This window comes from Oryzias latipes, chromosome 4, assembly GCF_053564925.1.
Source record: "Oryzias latipes strain Hd-rR chromosome 4, Olatipes_Hd-rR_3.1".
Lineage (NCBI taxonomy): Eukaryota > Metazoa > Chordata > Actinopteri > Beloniformes > Adrianichthyidae > Oryzias > Oryzias latipes.
In genome coordinates this window covers 12,399,319-12,422,551 of record NC_136240.1, presented here as the reverse complement: position 1 = coordinate 12,422,551, position 23,233 = coordinate 12,399,319, and the positions used below count along the sequence as shown (strand labels likewise).

General features: G+C 38.2%; 1 protein-coding gene across 3 annotated transcripts in view; it reads right to left on the bottom strand.

Moving 5' to 3' along the window:
• The window catches only part of negr1 (neuronal growth regulator 1), a 165,119-nt gene that overhangs the window by 55,546 nt on the left and 86,340 nt on the right, over positions 1-23,233 (bottom strand). For all 3 annotated transcript variants that reach the window (XM_023954182.2, XM_023954181.2, XM_078945847.1), the window contains exons 3-4: positions 22,152-22,277; positions 10,145-10,276 (exon numbers count right to left, since the gene is read on the bottom strand). In XM_023954182.2, the coding sequence (XP_023809950.1) occupies positions 10,145-10,276; positions 22,152-22,277 (258 nt within the window). The remainder of the gene's footprint in view (positions 1-10,144; positions 10,277-22,151; positions 22,278-23,233) is intronic.

Here is a 23,233-nt window from a genome sequence, read left to right as displayed (position 1 = left end):
TGATTTTGTAACAACTGAGTAAGTTTTCTTACCTGGCTAGCACAGGAGCTTGGGATTTTTGGTCACAAATTTCCCACAAGCTGATTTAAAGAAGTCATTCAACCACCCTAGAAGCCAAGTGACCTTAACCGAGCGAGCCTTACAGTCTTTTTGGTGGAGACCAAAAACTTTCCTCCACCTAGCTGAAGAATGCAGTGCAAGGCGAGAACACTACTTTTCCGACCAGATCGCTGTTAATAGGACCTTCCTCTCATTCTCGATGGGTTAAATCAGGCCAGCTGTCTTCAGCCCTTCGCTCGTGCAGTCCCTGCTTGGCGGACAGATTAAAGATTAACTTTGAAATTACCGATGTGAGGTAATGGCTTACCTTTCCCCTTTGCTTTGAAAAATTGCAAAAAATCCACTTCCTCTCTGCAGAATCATCTTCTTCTCATTATGTAACATCATTGATTTTACAGACCGAACACTCAGTACCTCCACACAAACACACACACATATGTTATCTCTTTTTAATTTTGATTTTCCAGTTTATTCATTTAAACTCATGTCTATGTTATTCATATATTTAATGCTCTTTAATACTCAATTTATTCAATAATTATTCAAATGACATTCAAGCGATATAAATGACTAAGGGTGTATTCAGACTGGAAAAATCCGTTGGTCCGGATCCAGTCCGCTTAATTTGGTCCGGATTGAGTCCTCAACCTTGTGTTTAGTCTGTATTCAGACTAAACAAACCCTGTAACTAAACATCTCTTCACTCATTAGGCAGAATTTACGAGGGTGGAGCAAAGCAACTAGAGGCTGAATTATGGAAGTTCTACGCTTTGCATTCCTTGTTGGGATAATTCACTTATCCAAAATTTATATTTCAAACTAAAAGTCCTGCACTTTTAGTTCATTCAAACTTTATATTTTTCACACAGGTTTTGAACGTCTGTATCAACGTCAGGTTTTTTTTTTTAATTCACTTTGTCAGTACGGTGCCGGCACGCTGCAGGGCGGTTACTGACAAGAACACACCTAAAAAGCCACACTAATAAATGTTTGATATAGATTGTCGGGAAAACAGTGAGAAGCAATTTGTATCACATTAAAAGTTGTTTTGATGAATCTGAATTCATCCAATCCCATTTCAATGAGTGACTGTGTCTCATCATTGGGGTGTTTTGCCGTTATATCCTGATAAGAAACTACAAGGTAGCTTTTAGGATGACATCACAGCGGCGCCTGTCGGGTGCGTGCTGCTTAACAAGACACAGAAAAGCATGCAAGAAGCGTTTTCATTAACGTTTTAACAAGTAAACAGTAGGACCCTTTTTTCTGTTTGATAACACGACAATCGTTGCTTTACATTTGTCCGCGGCTCATCTGTTGCTACATTCCTACTCTGTTTACAGCCATTTTGGTGCAGTTGTTCTGCTCCGAGGACGGATTGTTTTCAGATTGAGGAATCGCAGATCAAACCGAGATCTGAGTGTGATTGGAAACGAACTCAGATCACTTCCACAGGTTGGTCCTAGATCAGTTCCTGGTCCCGCACCAGGGTCCTTTTGGGTGCATTCAGACTGAAAACTTATTCTGGATTATTAGGGGGAAACAAACTCCGGTTTACTTTAAGCGGACCAAATGTGTCCAGTCTGAAAACACTCTTAAAGTAAAGAAATTCATTTTTTATTGCATTTTTGGTTGGGTAACAGCTGATAATTATTGAGAAATATTTCTCCTTATGTCCTTTTTTAAGGTTGAAAATCTACTTGGAACTGCTTGAAAAAGCAGTCAATCAAATGAAGCTTTACTAGTAAAAAAAGAGGAAAAAATATCCTTCAAAGGCGCTGAAGGAGGTCCAGAATGCAATAGTTTTTTATGCAGATCAATAATTTCAAATAATTCCAATTTGGATTTTGGCAGTGGAATCTGTTAAGACAAATCACCCAGTCAAAACCAATAATTAAAATTTGTACTTGCTGGCATGTCCTATATCATCATATGGTGCACAATACAGCCGCATGATTTGAAGGGAATGCAAAGTAGTGCACTAAAAAAATCATGAAGCCCCAATAATCCAGGCAATTTAGTGTCTAGAGAATGATGTAGCCATGTTGTAAATCACGCTTGAAGCCGCAGTGACTCCAACAGATGGGGTTGAGGGGTTAGGTCCAGGAATAGCACAGGCATGGCAGAAAAATGAGCCCTATAAGGCTATGGAGGTTGACAAATGGGCAGTTGCAGGTTCATTGCAAGCTAAATTCTTTTGCATTGGTGTTATCCTCAGCTTGTCAAAAGAACAATGTTCCACACGTCTTTGTAATGTTGACAGATACTGATTAGTCAAAAAAAAAAGCAAACATTTTGGTCAATTCGACCTTGAAAAAATGTTGAATTTTCATCAGGAATCACTAGTGAAATGAAGGTCTACATTTCACTAGATGTTTTGAGCAATATTTGGGTGACTATTGATGACTGATTGTCTTTAAAGAGTAAATATGATTTATTTAGCAAACTTTTGTTTGCTAGGAGAACCCTGGTTCTGCCAGCTTTTTAATTAAAAGATCAATTCATAACCCTACCTCCTTCAGCCAGATTTGAAATGAGTTTTCACTGCAATTAAAAAAATGGACTCATCAGTGCATGACTTGTCAGCTAACACACACATGCACTGTTCCACACTGCCATCTGTGGGCTTCATTGTCCTGCTTTTAGAAAGGGTTTTACTGCCAACATTTATTAATTCATTAACAATTCAATTCAAAACAGAGAGAACATTGTGTTCCTTCTTTTTAAACAATGCAGGGAATATAAATAACCACCTTTGTGGTTCAGGACCGTGTGGGATGACAGCAGGGATCCAATCTATTGTCTGTGTTTAACACTAAATGGTTCAAGGTTCATAAATCCCTACAAATTTCCTTGAATCAACAAGAGCCAGTCAGACATTTCTGGTGTAAGACAGTCGTACCGGCAGGATATATGAAAACGCTACCAATCTGGTTCCCTACAGAAGTTCATCTCTACTTGTGTAAACCCACATTTAATGCTATAAGCAGCCGGCTGTGTCTTACTACACATATTAGCATTTTGAATAAATGTAGGTTGAAATTTAAGCCAATGAAGCTGCAGACCATGAATAAGAATGAAGTTTCTGTGTGCCAATGTATTCTGAAATCTTACTAACCAGAACATTCGTTTTGCAGGAGATGAAGATTCCACTCATTTATTCAAACCCCTTATGCATGGAGACATCCAAATAGCAATCAAGATGAGAGCTTTGGAGAGATGTAGAGGGATAGATTTACATCTAAACAGCTTGAGGGCACTTGCTTTTTACTCTACTTAGGATTGGATCAGACTTCAATTCTAGGAAGCCATCTCTTTTGATTTGCTAAGGCAGAGTATTTCACTTTGGTGCAAAGCGAGACTTTGTACCCCATTTTAAAACACAGAAAATGAAAGCTTTCATTAAGATGTCAAATGAGCGTTTCTGTTAATGTTAGAGCTGTTTTGGAACCTGCCATTGAGCTCAGTCCTGCACTCACATACACAGCATGTCAAAAATCTATGTTGTCAAATTTAAATGAACACCTATGCAGCCAGTAGGGAATATATTGACTGTCTGTGCAATACTGCGAAGACAGGCCCACACTCCAGCAGTAATTGGACATTTTGTCATCATTACTTGACAATGCAATATAGGATTCTTGTGTCTTGTACCTTTTTTTTGTGATAGTTATAACTCCAAAAAACAACTGTCAGATGTTGATGATGATGTGGATGTCACTGAGAGAGGGCATGAACTTCAAACGTCTCTCGGGTGACTGAGCAAAACTAATGTATATAGCGTTTATGGTATTTTTCGGAGTCTATGTCATATTCATTTTTAATAGCTTTGCCAAGGGTGCGACTTATCCTCAGAAGCGAATTGTATCGGATTAACAAAAGGCAATAGGTAAAAGCAGCTAACAAAACTCTATTGCACTGTCTCTTAGATACAGTAAACTCAAAACTTATTTTACATATTAGGAGGACAATATTAAAAAAAAAAGCGAAATTAAATGGATGAAAATGAAACATCACTTTATCAAACCGTTTTTCCTTATGAAGGACACTACCTTATTTGTTAAATTTTCTCAACCAAACAAAATTGTGTGTAGAAGGAAATTTAAATAAAGTAAAACATAATATGGATGGTATTGTATACATTTCCTGCTTCCCACTTCTTTTCAAGAAACTAATTAAACTATTTGAAAAAATCTTATGCCCATTGGATTTTCATGTGTGTTCTGTATGTATAAGTGCAGCAGCAATTATATAATGTCCGGAAACTAGCATCATATTTCTTTTTTAAGTCAATATATGAATAATATCTTAATTTGATGTATGTCTGTATTTGTTTTTTTTTATTGATTACGTTGCTTTGTTTTGCTAGCGGAAAATGCATGAACTAAACCAAATAGAGCAGTTTTGTATTAGTTCGGTTTGGATTTGATTCAGTGGTTTTGCAAAGATTTTCAGCCCTAATCATTCATAAAGAACTCAGGTACGTTTGAGGGTAATGTGATTACATTTGATCATCACAGTAATCGTTACAGATCAAAGGTAACCTTTTCCTTATTAAAAGAAAAGCTGCTGGAAAGGTGAAAGTATCAAAAGAAAATGCAAATAAACGGTTGAGATTTAAAAAAACAAAACAAAAGAAAAGCACATTGTAAAAGAGAAAAATTAATAGAGCAATATAAATAGGCTCATTTATATTCCACAAACAACCGGTTGCCCTTTAGCTGTTGTTTCCCGCTAACAACCACTAGAGGGCCCTGTAGGTGTATGTTTCAGTATTTGCTACCAAGAGTAACACAGAAGAAGCAAAACAATCAAGCAAAACAAAGAGGGAATCGTTCTGTACATTCTGCTTCTGAACATCAGGACATTTTTCTAAATTGCATCGAGACATTAGTATTTTGGTTTATATTTTTGTCTTCCTCTGACTAATGCGGGACAGCAAGTCATCAAACTGGGAGTACCACCTAAATCCCTGTCACTCAACCACAGCTCCTACACTACAAGAGAATAGATCACCACAAAAAAAAAAAAAAAAAAAAAAAAAACGATCTCATGAATCCAGACATGGAGATGTGATTACCGATGCTTTTGTAGGGCTCTTCAAAATAAATATATAATCCCTAAATATCATCCGTGTTTTCCATGTATTGTGAATAAAATATACAATCGATGCCTCCATGCAGCGATGAGGTTGAAAACTTCTCATGTAGCTTCTTCCACACGCGACAGGAGCGACAAGTTTGGTGAACACATTTTTAGACAAGCATTAAGCAACAAATTTGATACGTGAAAATAAAAGAAAAGATGTAGTGTACGTGAATTTAATGCATGAATTCGATGCAGCATTACTACAGACTTGGCAGATTTTTTTTTTTTTTTCTGGTAGCTTCCCAATGACTTTCTATCTTTCAATTTTTATGTTTTATTTTTATATTGTGTTATTCAGCAATTGTTAGCCGAAGAGGAAGAAACAAAAAATAGGTGTTTTTGGTTTTAAGAAACACAGTCACGGTGCATATGGAAGCAGAATTCACAGCTGCAGGGTGCTGGAAGAGGAAGAGGGCGTGAAAATGGCTGGCACACACCGAAGCACACAGGGCACTCTCCACAAAGCAACTACAACACAGCAATGAAGAAAAAGAAGCATCTAACGAAACAGCAAAAGACAGGGACGAAACCCTACACTCTTTTACCGTGGATCAAAAATAAGTATGCATAGATATAACAAGGAAAAAAAGACCAATTCTTCCATGTTGCCAAGCAAATATTTCATCCAACTGTTTGGACAGCTTGGCATTTCAAAAAAGTCCTACGAATCTCCTAACCTAAAGAAAATGCAGCTGTTTTAAGATGAGAACATTTGAATCAGCTATATAGGAAAAGAAGAAGACGTGCCATGAAAGAAAGGTTCCTTGTAACCCACATCAATATTTTAGGCACTATAACTTCTTCTTTTTGCTATTTTTCCTCTGAAAACTGACTTTATGTGTGAAAATACAAACCTAAATAGAAAATCAGGAACATCTGGCGTGGTTTTCAAACAACTTCATCTGAAATATAAAATACATCAAAAGCCAGTCGGCTGTCTGCTTTTCTTTTGCGCCCATCTAAAGTTAGTACAGACTGTCAAATCATATCTCGCAGCTACAAAGTGAACAGCAGATAAGTGTGTTTGGAGGGAAACAGCTTTAGAAACAACAAAGCGCGGTCAAACATTTCCTATCTTGATACAGGAACAGGTTGTAGTTATTAATTTATCTGTAATACTAGTGAAGGATCCCTTCATCCTGCCTTCACTCTTAGACTAGAACCCTTCATTAATTCATCAAACATTGGGTTTTTCTTTTCTTTTTTTTTATCTCAGACGGTGGTTTTCCACAGTGGTTTCTTTCCCATTCATCCTTCTAACTCTAAATGCGATATTTATGCTTTTGAGTCCCACTGTGCAGAGAGAATTCCAGCCAATAACTGCACCCACCTGCAGGGAAGATGAATATGCAGATCTGAGTAGCGGGTCAGAGATAACATTTCATTGGGTTAAATCACAGCTGAAAGATCCTTTCGCCAAGGAGGCCCCACAGCCAATCAGATTATAGTGCAACCTACTGGATGACTGCCATCCTTCAAGGTTCAACTGATAAAAGTCGGCCTTCATTTATCACCGGAAGTATAAAAGCAAGGAGGCCACTCAGAGCGGTAATTTAATCAAAGTTGTCTTTAGAGCGTTGGAGAAATCAAAGCTGAGGTTAGAAGAGCTGAGACTCCAACCGGCCGTCTCAAACTTATATCAATGTAGGCAACATTTCTGGAATAATGCTCGGCTGTTATTAAAACTGCACATATGAAGGAGCTTAATTTTATTTCCATTAACTTGAGTTTGCTTATTTTAATTAGCGGCCCTAATCTGCAATTAGCCCACAGATCAAGTGTACTAGTAACTATAAAAAGTGATTGTTTTGAAAGAGCGCGTTAATTAAACTGTTAACCCATGAAATGTCAGTGTCACTCATCCATAAGCTGTCTTCTTAGAGTCAGAAAAAAAGAAAACAAGAGACAGGACTAATGAATATTTGACTTCATTTCACTGAACTGAACTGCTATTAATGACAAAAAGCCCTATCATTGTTAAGGCTTTACTCAGGTCATGTAAATGCATTCTTCCAAGAGTTGACTACAAAATCCAGGGACATGTTGAGTCAGCATAAGAATAAAAAAACATGAATTCCTCTAATGAATCCCTCTTATTTGAACTTCTATGAATAAAAAACCAAAGCACACTGTTGATTAAAGACCCACTCCGATCATCTTTTGAGCTAAAAGCGTTCCCAGTATAGTCTTTAGAATATGATGATGCCGTTTTTAGCCAAAATGAAAAACCTGAGGTTTTATCTAGGACGAAGCTTCTGCAGAGCGGCAGGAGTTCATCAGAAATTCATCTCTGAGTTGTGGATGGGGCTTGTAGTGCAGAGTAAGCCCATCCTCTTTCCTATTGCAAAATTCCAAAAGGAAACATTGACAGAATAGGAGTAAAGCAGTAAACCAAAATGAATGTGCTCCCATACAGTCTATGATTTTCAAACCCAATCATGTCATTTTTCCTGTTATGTAATGATCCTCTTTTCTTCCTACTTTTCATGAACATCTATATCTTTGCTGAGAATACGGCGCTCTTAAGGCTCATTAATGCCTCACGCTACCAGATGAATATGTTCTAATGTGGGACAGTGGAGCATGAATGATGTACAACAGGTTATGATATGATCTTCTCATTATGCTTCTCATCTTCCTGCACATAAGAAGAAGTGCAGCAAGGTGGAGAGGAGGAAGTGAAGAGTGAATGCCTGCTGGCTCTTTTTTAGCAGCACTTATTAGTCATTTTTTTAAGAAAAGTAAAAATGTGTAAGAAAAAAGGCAATAGGTAAAAGCAGCTAACAAAACTATATTGCACTGTCTCTTAGATACAGTAAACTCAAAACTTATTTTACATATTAGGAGGACAATATTAAAAATAAAAAGCGAAATTAAATGGATGAAAATGAAACATCAGTTGATCAAACCGTTTTTCCTTATGAAGGACACTACCTTATTTGTTAAATTTTCTCAACCAAACAAAATTGTGTGTAGAAGGAAATTTAAATAAATTAAAACATAATATGGATGGTATTGTATACATTTCCTGCTTCCCACTTCTTTTCAAGAAACTAATTAAACTATTTGAAAAAATCTTATGCCCATTGGATTTGGTGTATCATGTGTGTTCTGTATGTAAAATAGCATCATCTTTCATTTTTAAAACAATTCATAAATAATATCTTAACTTGATATATCTCTGTATTTTTATTTTTTAATTGATTAATTTCCTTTGTTTTGCTAGCGGAAAATGCATGAACTAAACCAAATAGAGCAGTTTTGCATTAGTTTGGTTTGGATTTGATTCAGTAGTTTTGCAAAGATTTTCAGCCCTAATCATTCATAAAGAACTCAGGTACGTTTGAGGGTAATGTGATTACATTTGATCATCACAGTAATCGTTACAGATCAAAGGTAACTTTTTCATTATTAAAAGAAAAGCTGCTGGAAAGGTGAAAGTATCAAAAGAAAATGCAAATAAATGGTTGAGATTTAAAAAAACAAAACAAAAAAAAAGGTGCACATTGTAAAAGAGAAAAATTAATAGAAATGTTGCTAGTTTTCCTTGTTCAAACCTTATTGGAACGTATGTTGTTCATTTTCAAATGTTTATTGGTTGTATAGCAATTTGACAGAAAAAAGAAAAAGTCTTTGTGAAGCAAGAACAGCTCTTCATCTGGAAGTCTGTGTTAACCATAAATCAAGCAGCAGATAAGCAACAAAGAGGGAATTAAAGCAGCTCAAGAGTGAGCAGACACAACCATCAAGGAGACCAAACATTATTCACACATTTGAAATTAAAATGCAGCTTATTTGCACTGGAACTGGCTCAACTGTCTGATATCTCACGTCAAGAGATATTACATTTTGAGATACTCATCACTTATCACCCTCGAACATGAACAGTGTCTCCACCTTTAATGATAATAACGCCTGATAAAAAAAAATAAAAATCTTGCTGCAGGGAATGGAGCAGCTACTTTTTATCTCAGTTTCAGAGGAATCTTTGCAGAGTTTGGGCCATTTCAATGATCATTGAGCATAAAAAGGCCGTCACTGAATCCCCAAAACAAACACTTTGGAGATAAGACACGGACTCTTAAAATCCTAATGAAAAGTTAACTCTACAATCATTCTGCAAAGTGTTGATAAGGCTGTGCACTTAGTAGTACGTTTTAGGGTTAATGATTAATCAGTTACACTGTTATGAACCATGTAAAGTTGAAATTATTCAGCAAATCAGCGCCAAATGAAAATCTATATATGTTTTAGTTTGAATGAAACTCTGACTGAGCTTTTCTGTGTGTGACCTATGAGAACCTCGTTTTTGATTTCAGCATAAAGTACCTGCTAGTTGTCTAAACAACCATCACCATGGAATCCATGTCTACATAGAGCTCTGAATAACTGGTCCTCAAATCTACACCGAGGTGTGGCTCAATAGAGACAGACAATGACTACAGAGACGGTACAATTGAATAGAAACATAAAGCATAAGCCCAACATGGAGCCTTATTCCGCTCATCTCTGGAAGGAACTGGTTGTCGAAAAGAAGATGGAAACGCATCGACACAAAAAACAAAACAAAAAATCATTTGAGTAAAATACTACGTAAAGAAAGAGACCAAATGGCAACAGTTCTCAGTTGTCTTTTCACAGACGGTTAAGTTTCATGTGATCACAACAGCTAAAGCCCGCCATCATTCACTAATGCCTGAGCTCCTAATTACCGTCTCCCCACACTTTGGAAAGACTCATTACCTGCATAATGGAATGGTGCTTAGAACAGTCAGACCTTTGCATTGTGAGAATAAATGACCTACATGCACAGACAAAACAGGGATTCTTACATTAACTACAAAGAACATTCCACTATGGAGTTTCCCTTTTTTATTTGTCTATAAGGTGTTAATGCATGAAAGCAGAATAGAATAAAAATAAAAGACATACTTACAGTTGACTGTGACTTTTACTGTTTTGGTATCCGGAGAGGCAATATCATTTAAAGCGCTGCACTCGTAGTTCCCACCTTGGTCTCGTGTGATGCCAGTAATGTTGAGATATTCGCCGCTCTCGTATTTCTTCCCTAAAAAAAAAAATAAAAATAAAAAATGAAGCAAAAATATTTAAAGGAAAAAGGGTCTAACGGGGATACAAAGCAGCACCACGCTTTAGTTGTATCATTGTTGAGCGTGGAAAACTGCAAATTGTGGGAGACAGATTTCTCTGTACAACCTGAACAGAAGCTTGTCAAACTCCTAAAACAATGCAATGGGATGCTTCAGTTCATGGTACAGGAGTCTGCAACATGTGGCTACAGAGACACGTGTCTCTTTTAAACTCTCCATTGTGGCTCTGTGGCGTTAAAGAAAAACGTTAACAATGTGAATTAAATGGGTTTGTAGTTCCTTGGATAATAGAAAACTATTCGTTTTTCATCTCCAAAGTGTGCAGAAAGGCTTTTTCCTGAAAATGTCTTTTAACAGCTTTCTGTGCCTTTACTGGATTAAAGCCACAAACATCTGCATTCCTGTCCATTCAGTGCTCCACCAAACACAAAATTCTTATTTACTAACAGTCTTATAACTAATTCACTTTAAACACTCAGAAAATGCATGAGAAAACAGGAGGCTCTTAAAAAGATCCTTATGCGCGCACTCCAGCTGAGTGTGCTTTCCAGGTATTTATTTGTGCACACACTTGAACTTGCCAAAGAGGCTTTTTTCATTTGCAAGTTCAAAACCAGAGCAGCAAAAGCTGGAAAGAAAACAAAGGCTTTGACTCGGTTTCATCAACAACGAAAGTCGGCTTCTATCAGAGTTGAGTGCATGCCGCTTATTGTCTCCTTTGGCTTTACAGCTCCAATGAAGATGCTGATTTATTGATGGCTAAAAAATTAAGCTGGCAGCTATTTTAGGATTCCATTAATCTCGTTGCTCATTCATCATGAACTCCAAGGTCCCAGTTTCACTGTATTCTCAGGCTGAATCTGAGCCGGCAACTGTCTATGAAGTCTACAATGCTTGTCATACGTGCACTAATCCATCACCTTGGGCTGTGCAAAACTGAGTGCATTTTTCAGTTTAAGGCAGATAATCAATAATTAATCAATCTTGAAAATAGTTTTGACTTAAAGCTCATTTTAGTCTATTAGAAATGTGTTCAGGATGACAAAATAGAAAAGAAAATAGGTCCCCCAATCCAAGAAAAATAATAACAAATTGCAATGAATAAACATATGCAGAAGAGATATATGGGATTAATATAACACAATGACTTTCACATTTAGACAAATCTTTTTCCAGTGTTTCTGTGTTGAATAAAGTGCTTTTTGACCACAGCAGGCTGTGTGGATGCAGTCGTTTGTCTTTGTGACCCGGTGACTCTCACTGGAAAATTCACACTACATTTCACAGTAGTGGAGATTGGTTTACGATAGACGATGCACACTCATATTTAAAGAGGCGTGGAGGAACAAACAGAGCGCGCAATCAGGCAGCTGAGATCCAAACACTATTCAGAAACACCAGGGCTTGACACTGACTCAGCAATATCTCATTAAAGAGGAGCCGGAACCAAAACAATAAATGCTTTGAGAGTGGAGAAACCTTCACTCGGTGGAGACAGTTTCTACGCAAGTGAGTTGAATTCCTAAATGAAGGCATAGCCTTATTCTGAAACACTGCTTGCTTTTTATCCACTGACGAAGAAAAAAAAGAAAAAGAAAAAAAGTGGAAACTTGAAACTAAAGGCCCTGCCGGTAATGAGCTTCTCTGTCTCTTCTCTCACTGTGGCTGCAACAATGAAGTCCAAGAGCCTTTGTAGACATATCGGTGCCAACGTAAACAGCAGTAAAGACAGAAAGTGGAGGAAAACAAGAAATTCCAAAGCAAAGACAGGATGTGCCTAAAAGCAAACCTCTAAACAAGCCAGGAGAGTCTCTGTTCTGTTCATTTGGAAACATTTTCAGCAATTAAAGCCTTTCAGTTTTTATTCACATTATATCCTCAGGGATTTGGGAGAGGTGCAATGAAGGGCATTTATGATTTGGGAAATAACTAAAGCTGAAAAAAGGAAAAAAGATTTAGCTGAGAGTTTATTTAGAGTCAGATTCCTCTGAAAACGAAAACAATAAAAAAGCATCTTGGAGTGACAGTGAGAGGATGCCGTTTCAGGACTGTGTGGAAGTTTTACAGCAGCGGAAGAGTCAGCTCCCGCTTAAGCTGTGAAGAAGAAGTTTAAGTAAAAGGATGGCAGATGCAGAGGGAAGGCCATTATCTGTTTCACTGAGCAAGTAGGTCTCATGGTACACCAGCAACCAAACTCTGAAACCTGCCTCCTCCTTCCACTGAAGATGTTACACGGGAGAAAGGGTTTGGACTGGTTGTGCTGTTTCTGTAACACCATGTAAACCATGGTACTGCATCACCGTTTCTGAAACAATTATTTATAAAATGTAACCCTAAAACGTAACATTTATTCTCTGTTGTTCATTGGGTCAATGACTTGGTGAAATGTAAAACATACAGGGCTGCTCTGATCTTGCCCAAAAGTAGCATAAATCAGAGATTCATTTTACTGAACGCCTACTTATCCCAGGCAACGCTTTCACTTATTAGTACCGTCCATTAGAGTCTGCCACCCACCCGCCCCTACCACAAAATACACTATATTATTGCGCAACACTGATGATTTAAACAACTGGCTTTGATCTGGAGCTACACAGTGTTTCACAACAGCATCGCACACATAGAAATCCATTGAGCACACTTCAGTCTTTCTGTGACATCAAAAGAAAACTGTGAAACCAGGTTCTTGGTGCGTCTGCAATTTGCAAAACGCCCATTTCAACTGCTGTTTTTCACCAGGAGGCATGAGGACTTATTTTGTTGTGTTGCTTAGAACTCATTTGGCAAAGGAAGAAGTCTGCTTGTGAAAGATTAGAGCAATTAGAGAGAAAAAAACATTAATATGAAAAGAGGCTCTGGAAGATGTTCAGATAGCATAGCAAAAGGGTGCAACAGAGTAAACAAGACAAAGGTTGGCTGAACACCTTTACTTGCAAAAAGAAACCCAAAAAAACCTGCACACTTTGTGCAAACTCCATGTCTCAGGGTAATCTGCACAAAAAATCATAACCTTTGCTAAAATGATTCAGATATCAACCTTCCCTTCTTGCTCATTTTACCCCACCGGTTGCCTGTACATTTTACCATCATTTTAAAAACCACCTAATTTATTTTTGCTAATCTAAATACGTCTTCTCGTTGTTACACCCTGACCTAACACCCCTTCTTATTTACTTAGGACAGCTGATCAGCCTCTCCTCAGTGTCTGTAAAAGTGATTATAAATCTAGATCAAAACTATTGTTGCTATTTTTAAACCTTAAACAATCTGAACCTAAATTGCTCCCTTACCTCTCTGGCCCCTTCCAATGGCTCCAATTGTAGGGGCATTTGAAGGTGTAGTGGTGTCCGTAAGTGTTTTTTAAAACGAAGCCATAGCGACTTAAGGCTAGCCATCCCTACGCTGGTAGGATGATCCATTTCGCGCTGTGGCACGGAGGAGAAACACATTTTGTCATGTGTGTGTGCTCTGAAGCACAGAAATTTACATTTAAAAGTAAGTTCTGAGTTTTTGCTTTTGCATGAATTTTTTAAATGATAAAACCAATATTGTGCATTTTCCAAGCCCTGGCAGCTATGCACTAACGTAGATGACCGGGGACTACTGATGACATCATCAAGAGGTAGTAACGTCCGAATTTGGGGGTTCTCAGCTTGGAGGGATAAATGTAGGGATGGGGGCTAGACATAAGGGTGGGGAAGCTATTGGAATTCAGCCATAGACACGCTTATGCAATGTCGTTTTTTCTTCACGACCCCTTGGTCCTGTATTGCTGTTTTAAAGAACTTTAATTAGTGTACTACAGTTTGGACTAGAGTTATCCGAATCAGAAGCCTTTGTTGTCATTGTATATAGTAATACAACGGAATTGTAGCAGCCTTGGAGTGGTAAATACATCTAATCAAGGAGCAGGGCCTAACTCCATCTTCATTAAATTACAGGTAAAAAGAGGATACCATGTAAAGTCCAAACGTCAGAGACCTTTGCAAGTGTAAATGCTATTCTATGGTTATTTTTTAAAATGTCATGAGTATATCACTGATCATGGACTCTTAAAAAGCTACGGGTATTAGACTAAATGTTAAATCTTCAGTGCAAAACAATGTGAGTTTGCCTTAAAGGAGAGGTCCTGTTGAAACACCATAACCTCACTGCCTTGGCTGCATCTGACCATGTGAGTTTGTCAGAAATACATCTGGTTTTCGAAAGTTTTATGCGTGTAAAAACCTCTGCAGTCGAGCAAAAACATGTTAAAGTATATTTACTTGATTGAGTCTGTTAACTGAGCACATGACATTAGCCTTTGATCCATATGCAATATTAGGGTTTGTGTCAAAATGCACCCAAAAAGTGGGAGGAGTAAATACAAATACTGTAGATTAATGAAGCACAAGCAAAGAGATGTATAAAATGTAAAGCTGAAAAAAAATGATAATTTGTACTTGACCCAACGTGCTAGTCATCTATTTTTGTGCACGCACAGTTTTGAGGTCTTTTTTTTAAGGTAAATTTCTTTCCATTCTGCAATCAGTAAATTTTATCAATGAGTCAAACTTACTTTGGTCTGATTGTCATAACATGACATAAATAACAAAACACATTATTGTTTTAAAACAGCTTTAAGTATATTTTGAAGAATTCTTTATATTTATTTGTTTTAAAGGGAAACACATGAAGCTAGTGTCTTTTTAAATAAAATAAAAAAGCCAATATATGATTTCGGTGGGGGATCTTGTTGCATCATTTGGCTGGTGCTGCATTTAGCGGTCCTATTGATCACAGCAGAATATGTGCTGTGCAAAGGTCAACGAGGCCAATAAACGGGAGTCTCATTCCTTTATGTACAGAAAGCTTTAGATGAAAAATGGGGGGAAAAAATCACAGTAAAGAAAACCCACACAATATCCTCTCCTTAGGAAAATGAGAGAACGTAGAACACTATCTCCAGTGTAAGGAATTCAATGGGAAGATGAATGTGAGAAGATATTGAAGAGGGATATTTGAGCCCCACTGAAGCCCTCCTCACCTGAGGGAGATGTCACTTCCAGAAAATTAAAGAAATCATAGCTAAGTCAACTCAGTATGCAGTGCCAATGCCTGGCTAAGTGCTGTTGCAGTAAGCAATTTCCCACGTTGTGTACAGGAGCCGAGCATACCCTGCCTTCAGGGCTGTAATATACAGATAGGGCAGGCATCACTGAAGAATCCATTATAGCGTACGGAAGCCTTTTCTACATCAATTTATCCATTTAACTCTTGAAAATGGAGAACCACCCTCACCATTGCACTGGCCACTGCTGCCTTCTGGCCCCAAATCAAGGTGTGGGCTAGATGTAGGGGTAGAATCGCATTCTGTGGAGAGCCTGTCTATGAAATACACTATTAGTCAGCCTTCATATATAAACTCTACTTTGCTCCCCTGCTTCCCATCTGAGCTCTCTAAAATTTAAAGAGTAAAACTCAGCCAAAAAAAAAAAAAGCCTCAAGTCATGTCTGATTGACTGCATGTGTTTGGCCTCCACAACACGTATGACCACCTCCCTGTTACTTTCTGGGCAAACATATTTGAGCAAATGAGCTGAGGATAGATGCTGCACCGCTTAAAGAACTGTCAGTTGTACGTTGGACGGTCCAGAATGCATTAGGAGCCCGTGGAGTGAGAAGGAAGCTCAGGAAACATGAAAAAGAATAAACAAATAATTTTGTAGGAATAACATTTTCTGCCAAAGTATTGAAAGGCTTCTTACACTACGAATTGTCTAAAACTTTGTATCTTAAGGATTAAAGATCTTTACATTTCAAGACATTGTATTACTTTTATGAAAACTTGTACTTAAACAAAAAAGTACTTCATAGCCTTATATTCAAATGTGACAAGCTTATGTTTCTCTCTATTAATGTTCTCGTGACAAACAAATACCTGTCAAAGGTATTTGGGGGGTTTCTCTATAGCTTCGTTTCCACTGTCATCCAGCAGCTATTTTATTTTTCTGCTTGGCTTTTGGCACTTAAAGCCACCTCATTTATATTTGTTTTGAGAGAAGATTGCAGGCGGCGGAGAAGAATACGCCGGCTCTCGTCTGGTGCTTACTTGTGACGTAATGACCTTCTGCAGATCAATGGGCTTCATTGTGTGATGACAGTAGCTCCGCCCTAACCGATCCCTTACATTTTTCTATTGACCTACAACCAACAGGGGCCCAAAAATGTTATGGTTTGGTTCCGGCTTAATGGGTTTACTTTATAATTGGAAATGCTCAAAATACCGGGCAGGACTGGACCGTACCACTCAGTGAAAAAGAGGCTTAAAAGTCAAAACCTTTAAATCAAAAACAGGGTCAATAGTGAAAAGGGATTATTAGTGAAAAGGGACTAAACTGGTCATCTTTTCCTTTTCACTGACCTGAAGGAGAACTGAAGAAGCAGTCAGGTCCACAATAACAAATGTGGCGTAATTAACTTTAACATAAAAAATGTTTGATTTCCATTTGCAAATTGAAATAGAAGTCTAAAGTAAATTGAAAAATAAACATGTCAAGATATTGATGAACAGATAATAAACTGAATCATGGGTTCACAAACCATTTATGGTGAACCTTTGTGAAAAACAGTTTATTTTCAGCTGTAGTTTTCTGGCTGACTGGAAAGCGAAGAGGTAAAAAAGCATACACGATCCAGTAAGTATGAGTGCAGAAATGTGACAGCAAGTCAGTGCAATTTATCATTCTGTCAAACTTTACTGGCTGCTGTAGCACAGCTATCTAGTGCAAAAAAAAATCCCCGACCTCACTCAAAAATGCCAAAATGATGAAGAGAGTGAAGCCAAATCAAATCCAAACTGCCACCTAGGTATTTTTGCCACCTTCCAGCCATTGAAACAGCTTGACCTCACACATGGCAGGCAACAAAGAACTGGAGATAAAAATATTTCATTGAGTGTAAACCAGGGATACACCATATTGGATTTTTGCTGATACTAAATATGCTTATACTTTCAAAAATATTTGACAAAGCTAATACAAATTCTCCAATAATCAAATGTTAAGACTTTTGAGGCCAATCAAGCAAAGGACTTCCTTTTTTGTTGCTGAGCTTTTTTCGGTGCTTGTTAACTGTTGTGAAAGCACAATGTTCCTCATAAGATGCATCTCTTATGTTTTGACTTTAAACCTGTGCTCAAACCACTGAACAGACCTGCGAAACGCAGCGGAATGACAAAAACTGTGATCAAACGTTTGCACCACAGAATGGAGGTGACAAAGTTGATGTCCAAAAGTGTTTTTCAATTGAGAATCTTTTTGTGTTCACACAGTGGGACATTAATGACTTTATGAGGTTAGGTTTAAGCGCCGACGCACAAAGCCCATACCCAGCAGCTGTTTTCCAGGAACTTCCAGCAAATCTCAGAGCTACAGGTAAGCTTTGAGTGCAGATCAAAACTAGCGAAAGAGGCTAAGAAACTTACAGGTAGTTACAACATTGGTCCACATTGTTGCAGATGTGCTGATGCATTCATGGTCATTATGGTCAAAGCACAACCGCCTAGAATGTTCACGTTGGGCCAAAGAGATATATACAGCTTTAAGTAATTATCTGCTGACGGCGATAATATCTGAACTTTATGGTGCATCCCTTTGTTCCTCCTTTAGATAAGTATGCTACATTGCTAAATATTTGCTTTCTTTTTTTTAAAAGCAGGGTCTAAAAACCATATTAGATTCACTTGTGGAGCAACAACACAGCAGGAAGCTGATAGAACGCAGAGTCGGCCAAAAGGGAAAAGCTACTTTTATCTTCAACATTGAAAAAAATTGAATTCGATTATTTATTCTGATAATTCCCAAACTGAACCGATATTTAATTTCAATCTTAAAACTTGTTTCTTTTCATTGCCTTGCTTTTAAAATAGGCTCTTTCTTTCGGTTTTATCTGCAGAGTGTTCCTGGTAAACATAGTGCTGACAGTCATAGCATTAGCTTTGCTATTATGACAATAAATGTATGTCTGCAACAGAGACCAGGTTGCTGTTGGTCCTCCCTTTGTACTTCAATAGGATAAAATGGTGGTTGTCGTGGATACAACTGCGATAAACACTACCGTGGTCATCCCGCCTCGGTTGTACCACTGTAGTGTTCTGCATTCTGTTCACATACGAAGATGAAATAATTTGGGTAAGGTAAGGTCCCTAGCAGCTGGGAGAACCAGGAGAGAACGGAACCAGCCGCATTAAAGATCATTCTAGACCATAACTAGTGTTATAAGATAAAAGACACCAAATAATGCTGTTTTGATGGTTACTTGAAAAGTCCAATATCATAAAAAAATCGGATAATGACACTTATAGACAGCAGCTATTCTCATACGTTTCTCATAAGTTTCTCTTCAGCAATAAAGACATGGTGAAAAGTAACATCTTTTTAGTTCCCAAACCACACTTTTTGAACATTGTGTGGAATGACAGGATGACAGTGTGGACCAGACCCTGCTGTTTAATAAAATTACACACAAAAAAGAGCTTGTTGAATAAGCAGATAATATGAAATGGCACAAAGAAAATGAATATACGCACGTAAATTTCCAAATAAGTGCAGCCAGTGTTGAACCTTTTTCTTGGCCGCACAGACCCAGAGGAAGGGTTAGGTTTAGGATTACGGGTTAGGGTGACATCGAACTCAAATCGCGCGGCAAAATGGTACAGACGCGATCTGAGGTCGAGCTGCTGCCCTGCAAATGTCTTTTTTGTGCCTAAAACACCATAATCATGATTAAAATACCACTGGAAACACTTACAATAGATCAAAAGATGATTTCAGTGGGACTTTAAAGTGTGGGTGACATGGCCTATTTTAATAAGCCAAAATATAGTAAATAGTTTCTATTTCATGTTGCGATTGTTTTTAATATTTTTCGAAAAAGAATAAATAGCGAAAAACGCAATATAAACAACGAGGACGGCCGCCGGCTTCACGCATTCCGCCGAATTCGCGCCGCCCTGTTTGTGACGTAACGAAAGGAAGACAAGGCAGACAACATGGCTAGCACCGATAGCGAAGCACAGAGTGATGCTACCGTCTCTATTAGCGATTTATCATCAGATGAACAGAAAGATGAAGAGGAAAGTTGCGGAGATTATCATGATGATGAGTCACTTTTGCAACCGTATCGATTCGAACCCTTTTGCGAAAGTGAGGAGGATATAGCAGAAAGTAGTAGGTCTAGTGATCATGCCGATCATGACGATAGCCAGCATGAAGATTCGGCTAGACTCCAGTAAGTCTAAAAAATGTATAAAATTAAATTACTCCACTTACCCTAAAATATACTCAAAATGTCCCCTTTTGGCCTAATCTAAACAAAGGTAAACACTGGTTTTCAACCCAATTTACAAAATAAATGTCACAAAATAAAAGTTTCCCAGATGGTACTACTCTTTAGTTAACAAAGTCACTGTATACCATTAACAACTGTGGAACATTAACAGTTTTACCCGTTTGAACCCGTTTGAAACCTTTTCTCGTGCGCGCGCGCGCGCTCACACACACACAGTTCAGTTTACTCACGGTACCGGCACCTCAAAAGCAAAAGAAAAAAAAACGTTGCAGGCCTGTTGCTTCTCTTGCAAAACATTGAGTGCGTTGAAATACTCCAGTTGGATCCAAGGACAACAGAAAACACGACTACTTCGCCTCAATGTGATCCATCGTGATGCACACTAGCTTAGCAGCCTCCGCTCCCGACTCCAGCGCCGTCCTCTCCGACCCAGAAAACGGCTCGCTCGCTTCCAGCTCACCCGCCTTTCCTCGACTCAGAAGCCAAGATCCTCCTCCCAACTCTCCGTTCAAAATTCTTCGTTTGTGTCCCGGTTTTTGTCCCTTCGAAAACGCAGACTTCTCTCCTGCAGATCTGGAGGGAAAAATCCTTCGCCGTCCACCTTCTTGAACTTTCCCCTTTTCAGCAGCGTTTCTTGTTTGGGAATTTTATACACAGATACACTTTCAGTAGATGTATTGCTACATCCAGCTGCCACACAACGACTTGGCATGTTGATGATTAACAGATTTAAACACGAGAGAAACGAAGACTACCGGTTTTGTTTACATGCTGTCCGAAGCGGAACTGCGAAAATCAACGCCTTTCATGACGTCACAGGTCATATCGGGTTCACTTCCAGCCTGCGCTCTAGCGGCAGATCCAAATCTCTGATTCCTTCGAAAGATGTCTATTATTCATATGCTTCGGATTTTTTTCGACGCGAACTATTGGTATCAATAGAATCAGCGTTTAAAGGGCTTTTTTATTTGACAAAGTTGTTCAAAGCATGGCATCCACACTTTAAACCCAAACTTTCTGAATAATTAATAAGATCAACAGATAATTAAATAGCTTATGATTAAAGCTGTTTTAGTCTGCTGTTTTCTGAACCTCAAAATAACCAAAAGGTAATGGATGTTTGTCATCGGTATGTAATTAGCCCATTCCGACCTTCTACCTTCGCCGGATATCTTAGACAAACGGTGTGTGCGACAGCTGACTCAAAGAAAGCCCTTTCTTTCTTTTCTGCTGTCCTGGGAAACGGAGTCTGTGATTACATTAAGTCCAGGCCCTTTCATTTGACCAGCATATCATTTCCTTTGAAGTGTGGACACTTCAAAGTAGAAGGAGTGACTGCCACTCGGACTCGGAGGATAGCTCTTTTGATCATCTGCTGAAAACTCCCCCCTAATGCAATCAGTGTGAACGTGTAAGGGATGGGGGGGGTTAACAGCCATAAGATAAATGCAGCCATCCTTATAGCTATCAGATAAGCAGCACGTGCTCTAATCCATTAATGTGAAAATGAGAGAGGACTACGAGTGGCTGGGTTGGGGTTTTGGAGTAATAGATAAATGGTCCAGAATGATTTTTCAAGGGAAATATTTGGGGTTTAAGGAATTTAATTAGGTGTGTGTGCCCACTGATAATGATAATAATAAAAGACATAATTTGTAATGCACCCCAAATGATAGGTTGCAATTTGTCAAAGTAAACCTAAGGGACGTTGGCTCCCGTTGTTTAACATCCCCACAGCAGTTAGTGTGAGATTTAAAGTCTTGGACAAAAAGCAGAAAAAATAAGCTCCTTCGGGTAAAATCATTGTAGAAACGTTGATGATATTAACACACCAAAATGTCAAATCTTGCGAATCTTAGTCCAGGATTTTCCTTTTACATTTTTATTCCGATACATAACTGACTTGGTGTCACGTTTTTCCGGCCAGTCACAAACCACAATTATTCATTTCTCTTTTATGATAACTTTTCAAACGGTTTGTGGTTCCATATTTGGAAAAGGACTGTAAACATGTCACTACCAAACCAAGTCCTTCATTGGTCAAAGTTTGACCTGGTTTAACTTTTAACGGATGTTCAATGGTTGCGCGTTTTGTACATGGAGCCCCCAAACTGACTTAAAACCACATGAACACAAGTCTTGAACGCGAAACCCTGAAACGTGCGTTTATATAAACGTTTCATTAGAAGTGGTCACTAGAACACTCATTTCTGAGCCCACTGTGAATGTGGGATCAGATATTAAGCTAATAAACTAAATAAGAACATCATTTAAAAATCAAATCAAGTCCCAAAGAAACTGCACGTTTGTAATTTTAGCTACAAATGTCATCACTGATAAACATGTTGTCTGTCTTCTTTCCAGGTCCTTTAATCCAATACAACAGGAAGTACCCTTTACTTCTCAAACAATTGCTTTTTAATGCCACTGATGCCTCTTCTTTCTCCATTCTCCATTCACACACATCCCCATCCCTCCTCCTATCAGCGTCTGTGAACTCACCTGACGGGGTTATGTGTCTCCAGGAAATGGCTGGCTGAGGCTTCCCGCTGGCTGTGCAGATGAGAGACACGTTGCTGCCCTCGTTAACTGTGATGTCAGAGGAAATGTCATATATCTTGGGAGGAACTACAGCAGCCAAAAGAAAGGAAACACAAAAACAGATTATTATTATTATTTTTGACCACAGCTCTCCATTTGTTTGTATACCAGTTTGCTTTAGAGACAATGAAGCTCCAGCTAATTTGTTTACTGTCAAAAATGACCCATAGTTCAATCTAAAAATATAAAAATAGCAAATGCTCCGACACTTCACTGTGAATAACACACACGCCCACCTTGGTAAGTTTTCATATTTCAGGCTCATAATGTTAAATAATACATTTAAGGAAGAATGGGATTATCTCTCTTTTATTCACTCGTATTCCCTTCAAAAATGAAAAGAACTGGAGTTAAGGTAGTGGCGAGCTAACAAAAGTCAGTCACAGTAAGGTGCCTGTAAAAACAAAATAGAATAAATTTAAATGAAAGCCTTTTGTCTATCAGGAAACCTCAAAGAGTTTCATTATTTGCTTGAATACAAACAACTAAGGGACCTGTTTTTAATTAACCAAAGACAAATAACTGAGTAAAACCTATTGGCTCAAAAGCTGATTAGGGACTTAATTAAATATATTCTTTAGCTCCCACAGTGATAATTGGTAATGCATCCAGCTAAAATCAGAATAAAAAATAATAAGCAAAAGTGGACAGATTTGTGTTGTGCTTCTGTCATGTGGTCGCAGGACAGGGAAGTCTTGTTAGTATCAGAAGCACAAATAGAGATACTAGAACAGAAACAATAAATAAACAAACACACACAAAGACATTAAGGTAGATCTGTTTAAACTATGATACATGGTCAAAGATTTTAGGCACCCAGGCTTTTTGGGCTTAGCAGTGGTCATTCTTTTTGAATGCATAGAAAAATAGCACACACAGTAGGCCCAAGTAACAAAAGCTATAAACTTTCAACGTCTTTTAGCCCCAATGTAGACGTTCTCTGAACTACTGTAACCCTTCAAGAGTTTACAAAAATGACGATT